Source organism: Coregonus clupeaformis, chromosome 17, assembly GCF_020615455.1.
Source record: "Coregonus clupeaformis isolate EN_2021a chromosome 17, ASM2061545v1, whole genome shotgun sequence".
Taxonomy (NCBI): Eukaryota; Metazoa; Chordata; class Actinopteri; order Salmoniformes; family Salmonidae; genus Coregonus; species Coregonus clupeaformis.
This window is the reverse complement of record NC_059208.1, coordinates 24,412,829-24,430,088: the sequence shown is the minus strand read 5'-3', so window position 1 is coordinate 24,430,088 and position 17,260 is coordinate 24,412,829. Positions and strand designations below refer to the sequence as shown.

The 17,260-nt window shown below is 44.3% G+C and overlaps 2 protein-coding genes across 2 annotated transcripts; both read right to left on the bottom strand.

The window, feature by feature from the left end:
• Nucleotides 1-43: 43 nt before the first annotated feature.
• On the bottom strand, nt 44-6,233 carry dnase2 (deoxyribonuclease II, lysosomal). The gene is made up of 7 exons (XM_041872802.1): nt 6,097-6,233; nt 5,439-5,536; nt 5,039-5,207; nt 4,200-4,299; nt 3,842-4,006; nt 2,308-2,532; nt 44-2,146 (listed from the first exon to the last, which is right to left on the bottom strand). The coding sequence occupies exons 2-7, from the start codon at nt 5,534-5,536 to the stop codon at nt 1,728-1,730; spliced, it is 1,176 nt and encodes a 391-aa protein (XP_041728736.1). The 5' UTR covers nt 6,097-6,233; the 3' UTR covers nt 44-1,727.
• A 1,505-nt stretch (nt 6,234-7,738) lies between these two features.
• LOC121559684 (G-protein-signaling modulator 2) lies at nt 7,739-16,750 on the bottom strand. Its single transcript, XM_041872797.2, has 5 exons — nt 16,249-16,750; nt 15,180-15,675; nt 14,735-14,894; nt 10,380-10,606; nt 7,739-8,350 (listed from the first exon to the last, which is right to left on the bottom strand). The coding sequence occupies exons 2-5, from the start codon at nt 15,651-15,653 to the stop codon at nt 8,210-8,212; spliced, it is 1,002 nt and encodes a 333-aa protein (XP_041728731.1). The 5' UTR covers nt 15,654-15,675; nt 16,249-16,750; the 3' UTR covers nt 7,739-8,209.
• Between the last annotated feature and the right edge of the window lie 510 nt (nt 16,751-17,260).

Sequence of the window (17,260 nt, the reverse complement as noted above, 5' to 3'; positions counted from 1 at the left end):
TCACTGTTCAAATAAACCTACCATTAAAATTATAGACTGATCATGTCTTTGTCAGTGGGCAAACGTACAAAATCAGCAGGGGATCAAATACTTTTTCCCCTCACTGTAGAATCTAGTCATATTTTGAGTATTAACCATTATGCATAACAGCATCAACCCACAAACTCTAACCTAAACAATTAATGTGAAGACACTAATGAAAGTCCAAACTATGTTGTGCCTATTGAAAATATGTCTACCATTGCATCTTAATGTTATACTTTTCAATACAGCATAAGCTAATCTTTATCAATGGTCTCTGAATGGGTTTAGTTGGTAATTGGAATGGAAGTCTGTCTGAAGTGTACTTCAACCAGGGCTCCCAAAGTCAGTCCTCAAAGACCCATGTGAGGTTAGTGTGTGATTCTCACCAATCACTGAATGATGTTTAATTTATATTTTCACAGATGTTTAATAGAGATCTGACAGCTATAAGGTTTCATTATGCAATGTCTTTAGTCCAGGAACTGAATGTAGAGGGTGTTTCAGAAGGCTATGCTTCTATCCCATGAGGATGAGACCAGTTGGAAGAAAAACCTGTATGCATAAGTGGGCATGGGGAACAGATTGTGGGAGGCCCTAATTGATGAACTCTTGTGAACTCTGGCCATACTACCCAATGCTGTTGAAGTCTCTACTAAGGCTGAGGCATAGATACGGTAGTGCCAGGGAGAGGATTCTGGGTAACGTAATTTGATGAAGTGTTAGCGCCAGGCTAAGCTACTGATTGTTTAGTGCCTTTCTCTCATTGGTGCTTGAACCTCCTAAAGTGTCCCAAATGGCACCCTATTCCCTATATAGTGTTTTACTTTTCACCAGAGCCCTATGGGCCCTGGTAAAAAGTAGTGCGCTTAATAGGGTGCCATTTGACATGAAGCCTCTGTGATGTATGCATTGGAATGTACAGTACATATGATTGTGAATTCCCTCACTCACAGTTCTGTATAAGCTGGCATGTTTATGCACTACATATGTCCTATTATTTTTGTGTGATACATTTCCTTTTTATATGAATGCATTTTGACGTGACAGTTATATGAAGACTTTCTATGCAACTCCCCAGATGTGTGCTGTAATAATGCTGTGTCTACTCTTATCAAATAAATGTACATAGATGTACATATAAAAGATTCAGACTGTGGTTTAGTATCTAGCTTGTTGGTGGATGAGGAAGTTTAATGAAGAACATTATGTAAAACATTTGTGCACCCCGCAACAACAGTACTTTATTTGGACAGAAGACAGTCAGTATCTTTGCCTGTTTCAAGCTAAAAGCTGAAAACGTCACCAAACATTTGACTAAAAAGTACAATAGAAATAAAGAAAAACCATTTCACATACATTAACAATCATTTTTTGAAATCATTTGTCACATAAAAAAAGGTTGAAAACAAACGCATATATAATGTGAAAAAAACATACCTGAGATCACAATCAACATTGCCTAGTCATTAGCAACACATAGAACAGTAGCCTATGCAGCAAAGTGCTTATTGTTTTATGATTATAGGAGTGCCACTTCCCTTTCAAGTATGTTTCTTTTCATGACAATTTATGAAACACTCCAAAACGTATTAATCAACATTCTATGGGGTACCTTGTTCATGGAGCTCAATAATACTAACAAACCTAGCTGCTCAGTGAACTGTGTGCATACTAGTAACTTTCCACTGATGCCACACCGATGCTTACTGATTCATATCTCCCTGGTAGTGCCTTGCATCCTCTACGGCCATATCACACCCGCTAGTCCCTCCCCCGCACATCTCACACTCCAGCGCCGCTGTCCGATAGGCCTTCCACACCGTGGCGTCCTGCAGACACACCGTCCCGCCCCCTCTCTTCTCCTCAGCCTCGTTCCGGTTGATGTCGCCCACACACACCCAGCCAGAAGCTCCATCCACCCCACCCCCGGTGGTACTCACGGCCCACTTGGAGTGGTCGTTGGAGGCCTTGAAGGTGATCCTCCCACCTGGGGAGATAAGCTGGATGTCTAGGACCTTCCAGCCCAGGGAGCAGTCAGAGGGCAGGATGCCAGTGGAGTGGATCCAGAACTGGACTAGGAGGTCTGACTGGAGGGAAGGAGCCACCCAGGAGTGGTACAGATCTAATGGGAAACAGGAGGAGGGGAAATGGGGATATAGTGGTTAAATGTTGGGTCATTCACAACCACAAAATGGCAATGACATGAATAGTCATTCTAACCATGAAACAACACTTCAACAGTACAAAAACGTACAAACGAATAGTTTCTAAATTGTTCCTTACCATTATTGAATGATCCCCCCTTGGCGAAGCTGATGAACTCGGTTCCACCTAATGAGGTAAGAGACACACTGCGATTGGATGCAGGTTGGGTGTGCGTTAAGCTGCTATAGGCCATCTGCCCTTGGCTGTTGTTACAGACGTCAGCCAGCGCGGGCACCAGAGAGGCCAAGGAAGCAGGGACACCACAGTCATACACATTGGGCTGGTTGATCTGCAACTGCTCTCCTGCAATGTAAAACATAATACATGTCAATTGAACACTTCAAACATATCAATCAATTAATTATGTCAAAAGTAAAGCAAATAATTATGAATTGACTGATCAATCTGTCTGTCCGATTCAATAGGCACCAAGTTCCAAGACAAGTACTATCTTAATCTAGAACATGACTTATCAGTATGACGACTTTTCAAATTCTTCAAACAGAGTAGCAGACAAATGCCTGTACATATAAGACCACTGACTGTGGCTAAAATGAGATTGAAAATGTTTTAAGACAAGACAATGCTTTGAGGACGATGGAAGTTGGCCTCCACTGAGAACTCCCATCACAATTGAATGACACTCATCTTAAACTGAACAAAAATATATCCCAAAAATGTTCCATACTCACAAAAAGTACGGGCAGGCATAAGCCACGGACAACGAACACAATTGCATTTTATCAGTGGCAATTTGAACGCACAGAGATACCATGACGAGATCCTGAGGCCCATTGTAATGCCATTCATCCGCTGCCATCACCTCATGTTTCAGCATGATAATGCATGGCCTCATGTCACAAGGATCTGTACACAATTTCTGGATGCTAAAAATGTCCCAGTTCTTCCATGGCCTGCATACTCACCAGAAATGTTGCGTTTATATTTTTGTTCAGTATAACTCCACGAGAGACATGAAACTTACAGAGCAAACATCGCACAGCGGGAGGAGTATGGTTACAGTGCCATTGAGGATAACCCTATCTGTCACTATGTTAACAGCACCATTTGCTAGCCAAGTTGTAGTGGTACTTGCTACTACAATAGGCTAAAATGCTAATGACCTAAATTATTTATGCAAATGTTATTTTTGGTTCACAATTGTTGTGTCAATATTAATGTGGCTTTATTAACTGTAGCATAATAATGAGTTCATTGTCATTTTTAAGTTCATTGCATTCAGTGATATTCAGTGATAGGGGCAGCAGTACTTTATCATTAGAGACCAACTATTACTGTTCAGAATAACTATGACATAGCACTTAGTTTGTAGGGTCAGCAATAGTAGTACGGCACCCTTGGAGAAAATTTGGGTTAAGTGCCTTGCTCAAGGGTATGTCGACAGATTTTCCACCTTGTCGGCTCGGGGTTGTACGCACAGAGAGTTTGTCTCAGCATGAAACAGTTGCATGAAATAGAACACAGTTGTGTCTTCATGACACAATTCACAGTTTCTTGCATTATAACAGGGTGGATAATCCAAGCTACTTTTTCAGAATTCTATGGTAAACCTATAGTGTTCCAAATGACTTTTCCAGGATTACAGTCTCACCAATTGTCTGAAAGCGTTCCAGTGGGTAGGTCACACAGATGAAGTTCTGTCCATACTGTACACCACTACCTGGGTAGGAATATTGCCCTATTTCCTTTACAGGGGGGAAATGAGGGGTGCTGTGGACCAACCAATAGCCCTGTGTCTTGTCCAATAAGACAACACCTGAGATGGAGAGAGGGAGATAACAGTAATTCATTGAAAACTGAATCATTTCACAACAGTACATAGTCTCTTGACAGACGAAAACATTAACATGCTACAAAGGGAGTAGCTGGCCAGAGGCCTGGGTGCTGAGATTAACATTATAATGTAATGCCTGTATACAGTATACAGCTGAGGTTTATATTGTCCTGACCTTTAGTGTGGCCACCTCGGCTACTAAGGAGACCAAATCCCCTTTCTCCCTCCTCGGGTGGTCTCTGGTCATTGTACAGGATGTATGCAATGTCACCATTCTGCACAAACACAGGACAATACACACACTCATCATCAGAAAATACACATTTTCATGCATATTGCACACTCTTAACTCAGAAACAAACAGGGGTTATATTGTCAATAGTGTTTCTTCTTTGATAACATGTCATATGCTGTATTTATTTATCACGGCTGTCTGGGTGAAAAGAAAACTCCAATTGCACCTTAGTGAAAATTAGACAGTGAAAGAAACCCACAAAAATAGTTCTACATTTAGATTTTTTGTGTAATTCTGTCTCATTCCACTGTGACAAAGAATTCACTGAGGGAACAGCTACCAAAAACAAAACCTCAGCAGTGGTAAATACTGCTATGTGTTACTGCAAATGAAACCGTTAACGGAAAATCCACTCAAAAACTATATTTAGCTAATTATTTTCATTTGTCCACTGTTGAAACAGTCCCAAAATGGTTTGCATGTCAGCGGTCAAGTTTTCAAGATATTGGACTTTCAAGAGAAACCGGCCACATAATCATGAAAAAACATTTTAGGACTGTATCAACAGACGACTCATTAAAAAAATACAAAAATAAAAAACAAAATAGCCTAATCTTCATGACTAATGTTCAAACTTAGCCGTCAAACAGTGTCAAGGTTCCGGTCTAATGCTTCTAAAAATGTTCGGCATAACCGTGTTCATGTTTCAGTGGATTTTCCCTTTCAGTTTCACAGTTCATTCAACTGTGGTCTGCTATTGATAATAGAAGGAACCAGACCTTCCCCTGCTCATACAGCTGGCCCACTGTCCTCCCCAGGGCTCCAGTACTGTCATTCACCAACACTTTTCCATCTGTCCATCCCTCGCTCCCTTTGTCCATCAGTAGATAACTCTGTCCATCGGTGGGAGATTCTCGATCAACATGGGGGAATTTGTAGAGATAGAACCTGAAAGAGAGAGAGAGAGAGAGAGAGAGAGAGAGAGAGAGAGAGAGAGAGAGAGAGAGAGAGAGAGAGAGCGAGAGAGAGCGAGAGAGAGGGTTTGATTCTCAGTACTGTGTGTTGTTTTAGCATACATTGCTATGCACACTGTATGTGACTAAGTAAGTAGCTAACAGACCTAAGGGAAGATGGAGGTCATATCAGTTCAATCTTCAGTCTGCCCAAAACGGTTCTCACCAGTCAACAGCTTCCCCTTGATCATTGTAACAGGAGATAGGTGAGGTGCCTCCCTCTCCTGGTTGAAACAGGATCAGCAGGACAACAAATGACAACATCTGAAGGAAAAGCAATGAGGTCAAAATAGTTTTAGGAACTGTGAAAAACTACTGCCAAAATGAAAACTTCAACATTTGTTGACTACAATGGAAAAGGGATGGCTTTAGAACAAGAAGAGAACGCTGCGATGCATTACAAATTGCAACAGTGGTCAATAGTCGATCTTACAATTATGTTACAATATTGTTACAATGTTGTTACAACGTATCTGAAGTAAACTAACAAAAAGTATCACATTTTGCATTGATTTGATATCTAATTGATTGATCAACTGCGTAAGAATCAATTAGAATAACCCATGCAAACGAAACCTACAGCCCCCTCAAACTCAACTCTGGACGAAGCTATTTCCACTGCGTTTTTTTGGTTCCCCTCTAATCAGGAGGGACTGATTCAGACCTGTGACACAAGGTGTGCGCAAATAATTATCAGGTAGAACAGAAAACCAGCAGGCTCCGGACCTCGTAGAGTAAGAAAGAGTTGAATACCCCTGCTATAGCCTTTGCACAATGTGCCCCACTGTAAGGTTTATTGATTTCTAGAGCAACACTTAGCCTACCTTTGAGTAGATAAGAACTTGATAAGTACGGTGATTCTACAGCTTTTCCGTATCCGCGTGATCTTTGATAGTGTCGAACTATTCCATTTCTAAAGTCGAGATGCATCCTAGTTTTGAACTATGACGTTCCGGGGCGGGCTTTTGGTCACGAGTTCATGACAATAGCTTGCATTAGCTACCCTTCTGCTACCTCTGGTCCAGGGCGTTAGTGCGCCTTCAACGCGTAGTGGAGGAACTCGCACTAACGCCCTTGACCAGAGGTACCCTTCTGCCTTCTACACATGGGGAAAATCTATTAATTTAAATGGAATTAGAGCATATATGACCATAAAACAAGCCACAAACGTATCATACATATTGATTGGATACATATTTAATGGTCAAGTGTGTTTTCATTGCTGTTGTCAACAATGGTTGACAGTTTAGGGATGGAGTTGATACATTTCCACTGTACTGTGGAAAATGTATCCTCAGCACATATAGGCTAGCCTAACAGCCTACTTGTCTCTGAAAAGTTGACTTCTGTAAACAGCACTAGTGCATTGCAACACTGTAATGTAAAGGCAGATATCTTTCTTTTGACAAATGAATAATTGCCTGTGATTGAGAACCTCAACATTCTGAAGAAAGCACCATTATGCACACATTATAAAGAAATTAGACCTTCTTTACATAATTATGTCACTCTCTCTTTCATTGGATTCCAGGAAATGCTACCAGACTACTGTATGATCTATTACACACCCAACCCCCCAAAGATTGCTTTGATGACAAGCTGTAGGTCAGTGTATAGCTTACACTTTTGGTTGGTTTGTTGACATCTTTCTCAATGCCTGTCTCGTGCCTTTCTTTCACAATTGCATCTATTTTATGTCTTTATCTTTTCATGTCTTTTAGTTCCTCCTTTTGATATCTCACCAAAAAAGTTTCTCTGTCTTTGTGACTTCCATGTTAACAAATGGAAAAGAAAGTCTAGAAGGCTAAAGAAAGTTAAAGAAAGTACCCCACTTCAAGTTCCTTGTGTTGCACAGAGCATACTTAGCATTTTATCTTCAAGCAGCCAGTTGTCATATGATATAACTTTTCACACTTTGAGGAACCGCAATAACAAGTATTCTTCCTCATCACTTACCACCTTCACCGCTGTAGTGTATTAGGATTATGTCTTTGTTAATGGTTTTTAAGTGGAACTGAAGGGATGTTTATTTTAGTTCAAAAGTAGCCATTTGTAGGGTGACGCCCCAGGGGAGACAGGTGATTGGACAGCAGAGGGAGCAACCCATATTTTTGCATTCTTTATAAGTATAGGCTGGAGGCAGAGGGGGTTAGAACAGACAGATTATCTTTGGACACTGTTCTCCAGCCCGGCAGGGTCTGTAAACTTATGCTGAAATCTTGTGATATGAATAAAACGTATGATCAAGGTTCAGTATGAGCGGACTCCTTTGTTTGACAGCAATAATTACCAGCATTGACGCGATACGACACCGCCTAGACAGTTCAAGACTTCCTCCGAAAGTTGCCGTCTCAGTTGGAGTGGACTGGAGCCCTCAATAGCTCTGTGGGGTCTCTAGACAGAGGCTGTGGGGCTTTATCGTAAGCGTTCTCGGAGAACAACTAGAAACACTCTTGGTGCAGGTCAAACATTTAACGCTTAGTTTATTCTCGTGAGGAGCTTTATTCAAATACAAGATGGAAACACAATCAAACACTCTCATTCATATTCATTCACTGCTGTGCTGAGCAAAACTCATTTCCTCATCACAATAAATACATTTAAAGCACCCCAAAGCTTAGGGGCATTTTGAATATCATCCAAATTATTGTGCAGTCAACATACAAATCTACCCACTCTGTAAGCTTAATATCGTACAACAAACATTGTAATTAGTCTATATAGCATTATGCAGCTGAATTGACGCCTCTATTATTCACATACCATTTTTTAAATTAAATTACTGATGCAGTCATCGATACAGATGGTACTGTCAACTCAGACCATAACAGAACAAAATGGTCATGCCTGGTCTGGCAAGGTGAATAAGAAGCAAAAGCCATGGCACTATAGGGCTACACCACATGGTCCGAGTCATCTCTCAAGCATGTGCATCTCTCAGGTTCCCAGAATCCCAGGCAGCTCAGTCCTCTGGTCCTCCATGCGTCCTCCCTGGACACTCAGCAGCAAGGAAAAGAAGTCTTCATCATCCATGGGGCCCGGGGCCGCACTGCGCTGCTCCTCCAGCCTACCCTGGGCCTGAGGAACAGAGACAGACAGAAACACCACATGACATGATGCCTATTTTACACTGGACCTGAGGTATGGAGACGGGACATTACACCTACGTAACACCACATGACATGATGCTAATACACCATATGACATGATATGTTGTTACACCATACAACATAATACCCAATGCCCATGTTACAGCACGACATACAGGTGTAGGATATTCATTTGACCAGTATTGTCGCAGTAAAATAATCCTGCAGCAACAGCATTTGAATGTTTAGTCTATAATATTGCTTGATCGGTGGTTAGGCTATTAGCTGGCCAAAATTAAACTACAGCGCATTCGGAAAGTATTCAGACCCCTTGACTTTTTCCACATTTTGTTAAGTTACAGCCTTATTCAAACATTGTCATCAATACCCCATAATGACAAAGCACAAACTGGTTTGTAGAAATGTTAGCACATTTATTAAAAATAAAAAACTGAACAATTAATTTACATAAGTATTCAGACTCTTTACTCGGTACTTTGTTAAAGCACCTTTGACAGCAATTACAGCCTCGAGTCTTCTTGGGTATGACACTACAAGCTTGGCACACCTGTATTTGGGGAGTTTCTCCAATTCTTCTTTGCAGATCCTCTCAAGCTCTGTCAGGTTAGATGGGGAGCGTCGCTGCACAGCTATTTTCAGGTCTCTCCAGCGATGTTCGATCACGTTCAAGTCCGGGCTCTGGCTGGGCCACTCAAGGACATTCTGAGACTTGTCCCGAAGCCACTCCTACGTTGACTTGGCTGTGTGCTTAGGGTCATTGTTCTGTTGGAAGGTGAACCTTCACCCCAGTCTGAGGTCCTGAGCGCTCTGGAGCAGGTTTTCATCAAGGATCTCTCTGTACTTTGCTCCGTTCATCTTTCCCTCGATCCTGACTAGTCTCCCAGTCCCTGCAGCTGAAAAACATCCCCACAGCATGATGCTGCCACCAGCATGCTTCACCGTAGGGATGGTGCCAGGTTTCCTCCAGACGTGACACTTGGCATTCAGGCCAAAGAGTTCAATCTTGGTTTCATCAAACCAGAGAATCTTTAGGTGCCTTTTGACAAACTCCAAGCGGGCTGTCATGTGCCTTTTACTGAGGATTGGCTTCCGTCTGGCCACTCTACCATAAAGGCTGATTGGTGGAGTGCTGCAGAGATGGTTGTCCTTCTGGAAGGTTCTCCCATCTCCACAGAGGAACTCTGGAGCTCTGTCAGAGTGACCATCGGGTTCTTGGTCACCTCTCTGACCATGTCCCGTTTCCCCTGATTGCTCAGTTTGGCCAGGCGGCCAGCTCTAGGAAGAGTCTTGGTGGTTCCAAACTTCTTCCATTTAAGAACGATGGAGGCCACTGCGTTCTTGGGGACCTTCAATGCTGCAGAAATGTTTTGGTACCCTTCCCCAGATCTGTGCCTCGACACAATCCTGTCTCGGAGCTCTACAGACAATTCCTTCGACTTCATGGCTTGGTTTTTGCTCTGACATGCACTGTCAACTGTGGGACCTCATATAGACAGGTGTGTGCTTTTTCAAATCATGTCCAATCAATTGAATTTACCACAGGTGGACTCCAATCAATTTGTAGAAACATCTCAAGGATGATCAATGGAAACAGGATGCACCTGAGCTCAATTTCAAATCTCATAGCAAAGGGTCTGAATACTTATGTAAGGTATTTCTGTTTTCTATTTTTAATACATTTGGTAAAATTTATTTAAACCTGTTTTCACTTTGTCATTATGGGGTATTGTGTGTAGATTGCTGAGATTTGTATTTATTTAATCCATTTTAGAATAATGCTGTAACGTAACAAAATATGGAAAAAGTCAAGGGGTCTGAATAGTTTCCGAATGCACTGTACATGAAAAGTGCAATACTGTTAATATAACTTTGTGTTAGTGCGGATTTTCCGTTAACCATATGACATGATGCCTTCATGATATTTTGCTTATGACTAGAACAAAATAATGTTTTGGTCAAATTGACTACTGGCAGCTTTGGTGATTACAGTTACTTACTTGCGAGATGAGAATCATATTGTACAAGTCCTCATTCTGCACTGCAATTGGAGCAGACTTTTTAGGCTTTGTATCTTTTACACTGCTCCTCTTCTTATTGGCTTTCGACTTAGGGGGTGGGGTGTCATGTAGTTCCGCCCGCTGGTCATCAAGCCGACGGCCTTGGGAAGTAGCCACCAAGTCAAAGAACTCATCTTTCTGCAGCGAAGTCATTGAGGAGAAATGCACTGTTGGGAATGGAAGGGGAGAAAAGATAGTGGAGACATGCTACATTTAGTGGCCTAGTTCATTTAGTGTCCTAGTTAATCATTCAAACAATATTATTTCAAATTTCACTAATGTACAGAAGACATTCTAATATGTGTCCATGCCACAGTTATATGATAGAAGCGCTTCAATGGATATTGGTACCGTACAGTTATTTACAGCTTTTCCCCATCTGCCATTTAAAATGAGTCAGTGTGTCTACGGTGAAACAAGGGAAGCTAATTGCAACAGTTGTTACAGTGGGGAGAACAAGTATTTGATACACTGCCGATTTTGCAGGTCTTCCTACTTACAAAGCATGTAGAGGTCTGTAATTTTCAAAAAATCCAGAAAATCACATTGTATGATTTTTAAGTAATTAATTTGCATTTTATTGCATGACATAAGTATTTGATCACCTACCAACCAGTAAGAATTCCGTCTCTCACAGACCTGTTCGTTTTTCTTTAAGAAGCCCTACTGTTCTCCACTCATTACCTGTATTAACTACACCTGTTTGAACTCGTTACCTGTATAAAAGACACCTGTCCACACACTCAATCAAACAGACTCCAACCTCTCCACAATGGCCAAGACCAGAAAGCTGTGTAAGGACATCAGGGATAAAATTGTAGACCTGCACAAGGCTGGGATGGGCTACAGGACAATAGGCAAGCAGCTTGGTGAGAAGGCAACAACTGTTGGCGCAATTATTAGAAAATGGAAGAAGTTCAAGATGACGGTCAATCACCCTCGGTCTGGGGCTCCATGCAAGATCTCACCTCGTGGGGCATCAATGATCATGAGGAAGGTGAGGGATCAGCCCAGAACTACACGGCAGGACCTGGTCAATGACCTGAAGAGAGCTGGGACCACTGTCTCAAAGAAAACCATTAGTAACACACTACGCCGTCATGGATTAAAATCCTGCAGCGCACGCAAGGTCCCCCTGCTCAAGCCAGCGCATGTCCAGGCCCGTCTGAAGTTTGCCAATGACCATCTGGATGATCCAGAGGAGGAATGGGAGAAGGTCATGTGGTCTGATGAGACAAAAATAGAGCTTTTTGGTCTAAACTCCACTCGCCGTGTTTGGAGGAAGAAGAAGGATGAATACAATCCCAAGAACACCATCCCAACCGTGAAGCATGGAGGTGGAAACATAATTCTTTGGGGATGCTTTTCTGCAAAGGGGACAGGACGACTGCACCGTATTGAGGGGAGGATGGATGGGGCCATGTATCGCAAGATCTTGGCCAACAACCTCCTTCCCTCAGTAAGAGCATTGAAGATGGGTCGTGGCTGGGTCTTCCAGCATGACAACGACCCGAAACACATAGCCAGGGCAACTAAGGAGTGGCTCCGCAAGAAGCATCTCAAGGTCCTGGAATGGTCTAGCCAGTCTCCAGACCTGAACCCAATAGAAAATCTTTGGAGGGAGCTGAAAGTCCGTATTGCCCAGCGACAGCCCCGAAACCTGAAGGATCTGGAGAAGGTCTGTATGGAGGAGTGTGCCAAAATCCCTGCTGCAGTGTGTGCAAACCTGGTCAAGACCTACAGGAAATGTATGATCTCTGTAATTGCAAACAAAGGTTTCTGTACCAAATATTAAGTTCGGCTTTTCTGATGTATCAAATACTTATGTGTCACGATTGTCGTTAAGAGAGGAGGACCAAGGCGCAGCGTGATGAACGAACATGTTTATTTATCTATAGTGATAAATACTGACAATGAACAAAACAACAAACGACTCGTAACGTCCTAGGTAACATAGACCAACACGTGACAGAAGAACCCACCATCACAGGACCAAGCAGCGTGTCCAGGAGCAGGCAGCCTGGACGTGGGAGCAGATCTTAGACGGGCAGGGGTCCTGGACCTGGGAGGAAATCCTGGCCGGGATGGATCGCCGGCCATGGAGTGAGACAGTAGAGAGGCGACGGAGAGAGGAGCAACGGCGTGATCAGTGTCGTCGTCGGGCTGACGAGAGGCAACCCCAAACATTTTTTAGGGGGGGGCACAGGGCATGGACGACGGGGCTGACGGAGGCAGAAAAGGGGCGTATTCAGAAGGCCACCAGGTTACGGGGGCCACTGGTCAAAGTAGGGAAAGAAGGTTTAGAGGCACGGCGAGAGGTACTGGGGTGTGTTACCAGTCCGGTCCAGCCCGTTCCAGATCCCGGGGTAGAGCCAGTGGTGTGTGTCCCCAGTACGGTCCGGCCTGTTACGGCCCCTCGCACCAAATGTACGGTGCGCGTCGCCAGCCCGGTCCGGCCTGTTCCTGCCTCTCGCACCAAGCCTACGGTGTGCGTCGCCAGCCCAGTCCGGCCTGTTCCTGCCCCTCGCACCAAGCCTACGGTGTGCGTCGCCAGCCCGGCCCGGCCTGTTCCTGCCACTCGCACCAAGTCTACGGTGCGCGTCGCCAGCCCGGCCCGGCCTGTTCCTGCCACTCGCACCAAGTCTACGGTGTGCGTCGCCAGCCCGGCCCGGCCTGTTCCTGCCACTCGCACCAAATCTACGGTGCGCGTCGCCAGCCCGGCCCGGCCTGTTCCTGCCACTCGCACCAAGCCTACGGTGCGTGTCGCCAGCCCGGCCCGGCCTGTTCCTGCTCCTCGCACCAAACCTACGATGTGCGTCGCCAGCCCGGCCCGGCCTGTTCCTGCCACTCGCACCAAGCCAGGGGTGCGAGTCGTCAGCCTGGTCCAGCCTGTTCCTGCCACTCGCACCAAGCCAGGGGTGCGAGTCGTCAGCCTGGTCCAGCCCGTTCCTGCTACTCGCACCAAGCCAGGGGTGCGAGTCGTCAGCCTGGTAAAGCCCGTTGCTGCTCCACGCACCAAGCCAGGGGTGCGAGTCGTCAGTCCGGTAAAGCCCGTTCCGGCTCCACGCACCAAGCCAGGGTTGCGCATCGTCAGCACGGTCCGGTCCATTCCTGCTCCACGCACCAAGCCAGGGGTGCGAGTCGTCAGTCCGGTGAGGCCCGTTCCGGCTCTACGCACCAAGCCAGGTGTGCGTATCGTCAGCCCGGTCCGGTCCGTTCCTGCTCCACGCACCAAGCCAGGGGTGCGTATCGTCAGCCCGGTCCGGCCCGTTGCTTCTCCACGCACCAAGCCAGGGGTGCACATCGTCAGCCCGGTCCGGTCCGTTCCTGCCTCACGCACCAAGCCAGGGGTGCGCATCGTCAGGCCGGTCCGGTCCGTTCCTGCCTCACGCACCAAGCCAGGGGTGCGCGTCGTCAGTCCGGCACAACCAGTGCCTGGGTCACCGGTGCCTAATCAGGTACCGCTCAACTGCTCCACAACGGAGCTGAAGCTAACCGCTCCTGCTACGTCCAGTTCAGCTCCAGCCAGCGGGGCCAGACCGGACCAGGGGCGCTATGGGGGGGGTGTATTGATGGGTGGTGGGCAAGCCCGGAGCCAGAACCGCCGCCGAGGAGGAATGCCCACCCAGCCCTCCCCTGTTTTGCTCTAGTTGAGGCGCGGTCGCAGTCCGCGCCTTTAGGGGGGGGTACTGTCACACCCTGGCTCTGGGACTCTATATGTTGAGCCAGGGTGTGTTCATTCTATGTGTTATATTTCTATGTTGGGGGTTCTAGTTGTTCTGTTTCTATGTTGGCCTGAGTGACTCCCAATCAGAGGCAACGAGTGTCAGCTGTGGCTGGTTGTCTCTGATTGGGAGCCATATTTAAACTGTCTGTTTTTCCCTTTGTGTTTGTGGGTTCTTGTTCCAGTTGGTTGTGTTTGTACCGTGGACTTCACGAGTCGTTTGTTGTTTTGTTGATTGTCCGTATTTATCACTAAAGATAAATAAACATGTTCCTTCATCACGCTGCGCCTTGGTCTATTCCCTACGACGATCGTGACAATATGTCATGCAATAAAATGCAAATTAATTACTTAAAAATCATACAATGTGATTTTCTGGATTTTTGTTTTAGATTCTGTCTCTCACAGTTGAAGTGTACCTATGATAAAAATTACAGACCTCTACATGCTTTGTAAGTAGGAAAACCTGCAAAATCAGCAGTGTATCAAATACTTGTTCTCCCCACTGTATGTTTACAACAGTCACTTAGTTAGTTATCATTACAGAGAGTTTTTTCCCGTGTTCTTTCACCTCTGTGGGCTCTGTTGGCTGGAATGTAGGTGTTGGGTTCAGAATGGCACCTTCTCCTCCCTCTGAACGAGCACCGCTGGTCATTGAGTCGTCTTCCTTCTTGCAGAGTAAAGACCAGGTCATACAGCGCGTCTGGGAAATAAGGGGTTAACCGTTGAGCCTGGGAAAGACAGGTGGCAGAAAGAGTGGGCATTATCAAGAACTTCAAAATGGGTGGTATCACTACTCATTTCAAACACGCTGGCATTTCCACACCTACAAATTCTGTAACCACAAAATGAAGGTTGTTTGTTGTTTTTCTATATATGAAAGAAAACCCTTCTACATCAAAAACTAATGCTACATCAAAAATGGTAAGACTGGTATTCTGTCACTAACGGAATTATTGTAATTGTGGGCACAAAGCAAATTGCTATATTTTTTCATAAAAGCAAATGTTATAAACCTGTTTTTGGGCATGCTCTGGGCTCAGCGTATCTTTGGGCAAGTGGTCAAAGGGAAGATGTCTATTTGCGCCAACTTGTAATCCTTGTGATGGTTTGTCCGTCTCCAAATCTTGTTCTGTTATATCCACCATCGCCATCCCCTCTATTTTCGGTCTATCCATTCCTAATGTATCCATCCCTTTAATGTGCTCAACCCCGTCCTCTGTCCCAGTCTCTCCTTTTGCTTTATTTCTTTGGTTGTCCTTTTTTCTTTTGTCTCCATCTCCACTTTCAGTGTTGGCTTTTCCAATCTGTCCATGTCTGGCAGTGGCATCCTCTTCCACACTGGAGTCTTCATCGTTGTTCTGGCCTGTTATTGGCTCTGTCCCTCCCTCAACAACTCTCTCAACATCCACCTCCTTAATTAGATCCTCCAACTGCTCCTCTTCAGCTGTTTCAACTTTGATCTCTGGATATTCCATGACAATATCCATTTACGTCTGTCTCAGTGTAAACCTAACAAAAATTAGATAAGACAAATATATCAACTGAAGTTCTATTGTACATTATGAGGATTGTGGAACTGGTCTAAGAAAATATATTAGGTAATCTCATAGAGTTTATCAAAATGTTAACTCACAACAACACATGTAGAAGACTTCTAGTGTGACACAGACTGAACAGCATTTACATTTACATTTAAGTCATTTAGCAGACGCTCTTATCCAGAGCGACTTACATGAGCAATTAGGGTTAAGTGCCTTGCTCAAGGGCACATTTACGTCATTTAGCAGACGCTCTAGTCCAGAGCAACTCACAAATTGATGCATTCACCCTATAGCCAGTGGGATAACCACTTTACAATTTTTTTTGGGGGGGTAGAAGGATTACTTTATCCTATCCCAGGTATTCCTTAAAGAGGTAGCTGTAAGCATAATATGGTATAATCTCAACGGTGGTGTTTATGAAAAACCAGAAGGACTAGTTTCCTGCTCACTTCTTTAAGCACTCAATTCCTATCTTGGATTGTACTTGCCCGCCTGCTAATTATTACCTTATCCACCCACTCTCTCAATAAGTCTATCTTACCTGTGTTTTCCTGGAGTTCAGTTTCTGATAAACATCAATTTCTTGTGTCCACATTGATTAGGTATGGCATCACTGATTCACATGGCAGTTTTCTTCATGAGAACTAATTGCTATCAGTTATGCTTCACATATCACCGTGACGCGCTCTCTCTGCCTGCCTGTCAGCCCTCTAGTCTCTTCCTGTTCCTCTTACCCCAACCCACCCCTATTTATTTGCCCCTATCCCTCTGCCTCATGGCATTATAAAATATTACTGTAAAAAGTGAAGTGGTGCGATGTTATCAAATAGCCATGTTTTTAACAAAGCCAAAACTCATCATTTGAGATGAACATCCGAAAGGGGAAATTACTAGTTTTGCTCTGCTCATGTTGCATTTTCAGCAGAACAGCATACAGTCAGAAAGCAACATGTTGAAACAGGCACTCTGTTATTCTGAAAGGGGCTGTGGTTTGGCATACTTCCTGTTGACTTGCAGCTAAAGGAGAAGTAGACAAAGTGAGAGAGAGAGAGAGAAAGATATATAGTCAGATGTGAGATGTTGATTACTTTTGGTGAAGTGAGAGAACAGAGAGGGAAATTGTTAATTTGTGTATGTTCATATATGACTTGTCTGAACTATTCTGTAGTTCTAAAACGTGTTCTGCTGTTTATCACCCATTGATGTATGAAACTTTATCACTGTGAATTCATTTGTCAAATCTGTTAAAATTATGGAGTGCATGTATTGTCAGTATTGTCCCAGGTGGTGAGGGTAAGCAACAACACATCTGCCACGCTGACCCTCAAACTCTTTTGACTCATCACATACACAGCTGCTACTGCTTATTATCTATCCTGTTCTCTAGTCACTTTACCCCTACCTATATGTAAATCTATCTCAATTACCTCCTAGTACCCCTGGACAATTCAGTGGAGGCTGGTGAGGGGAAAACGGCTCATAATAATGGCCGGAACGGATCAAATGGAATGGCATCAAACACCTGGAAACCATGTGTTTGATGTATTTGATAC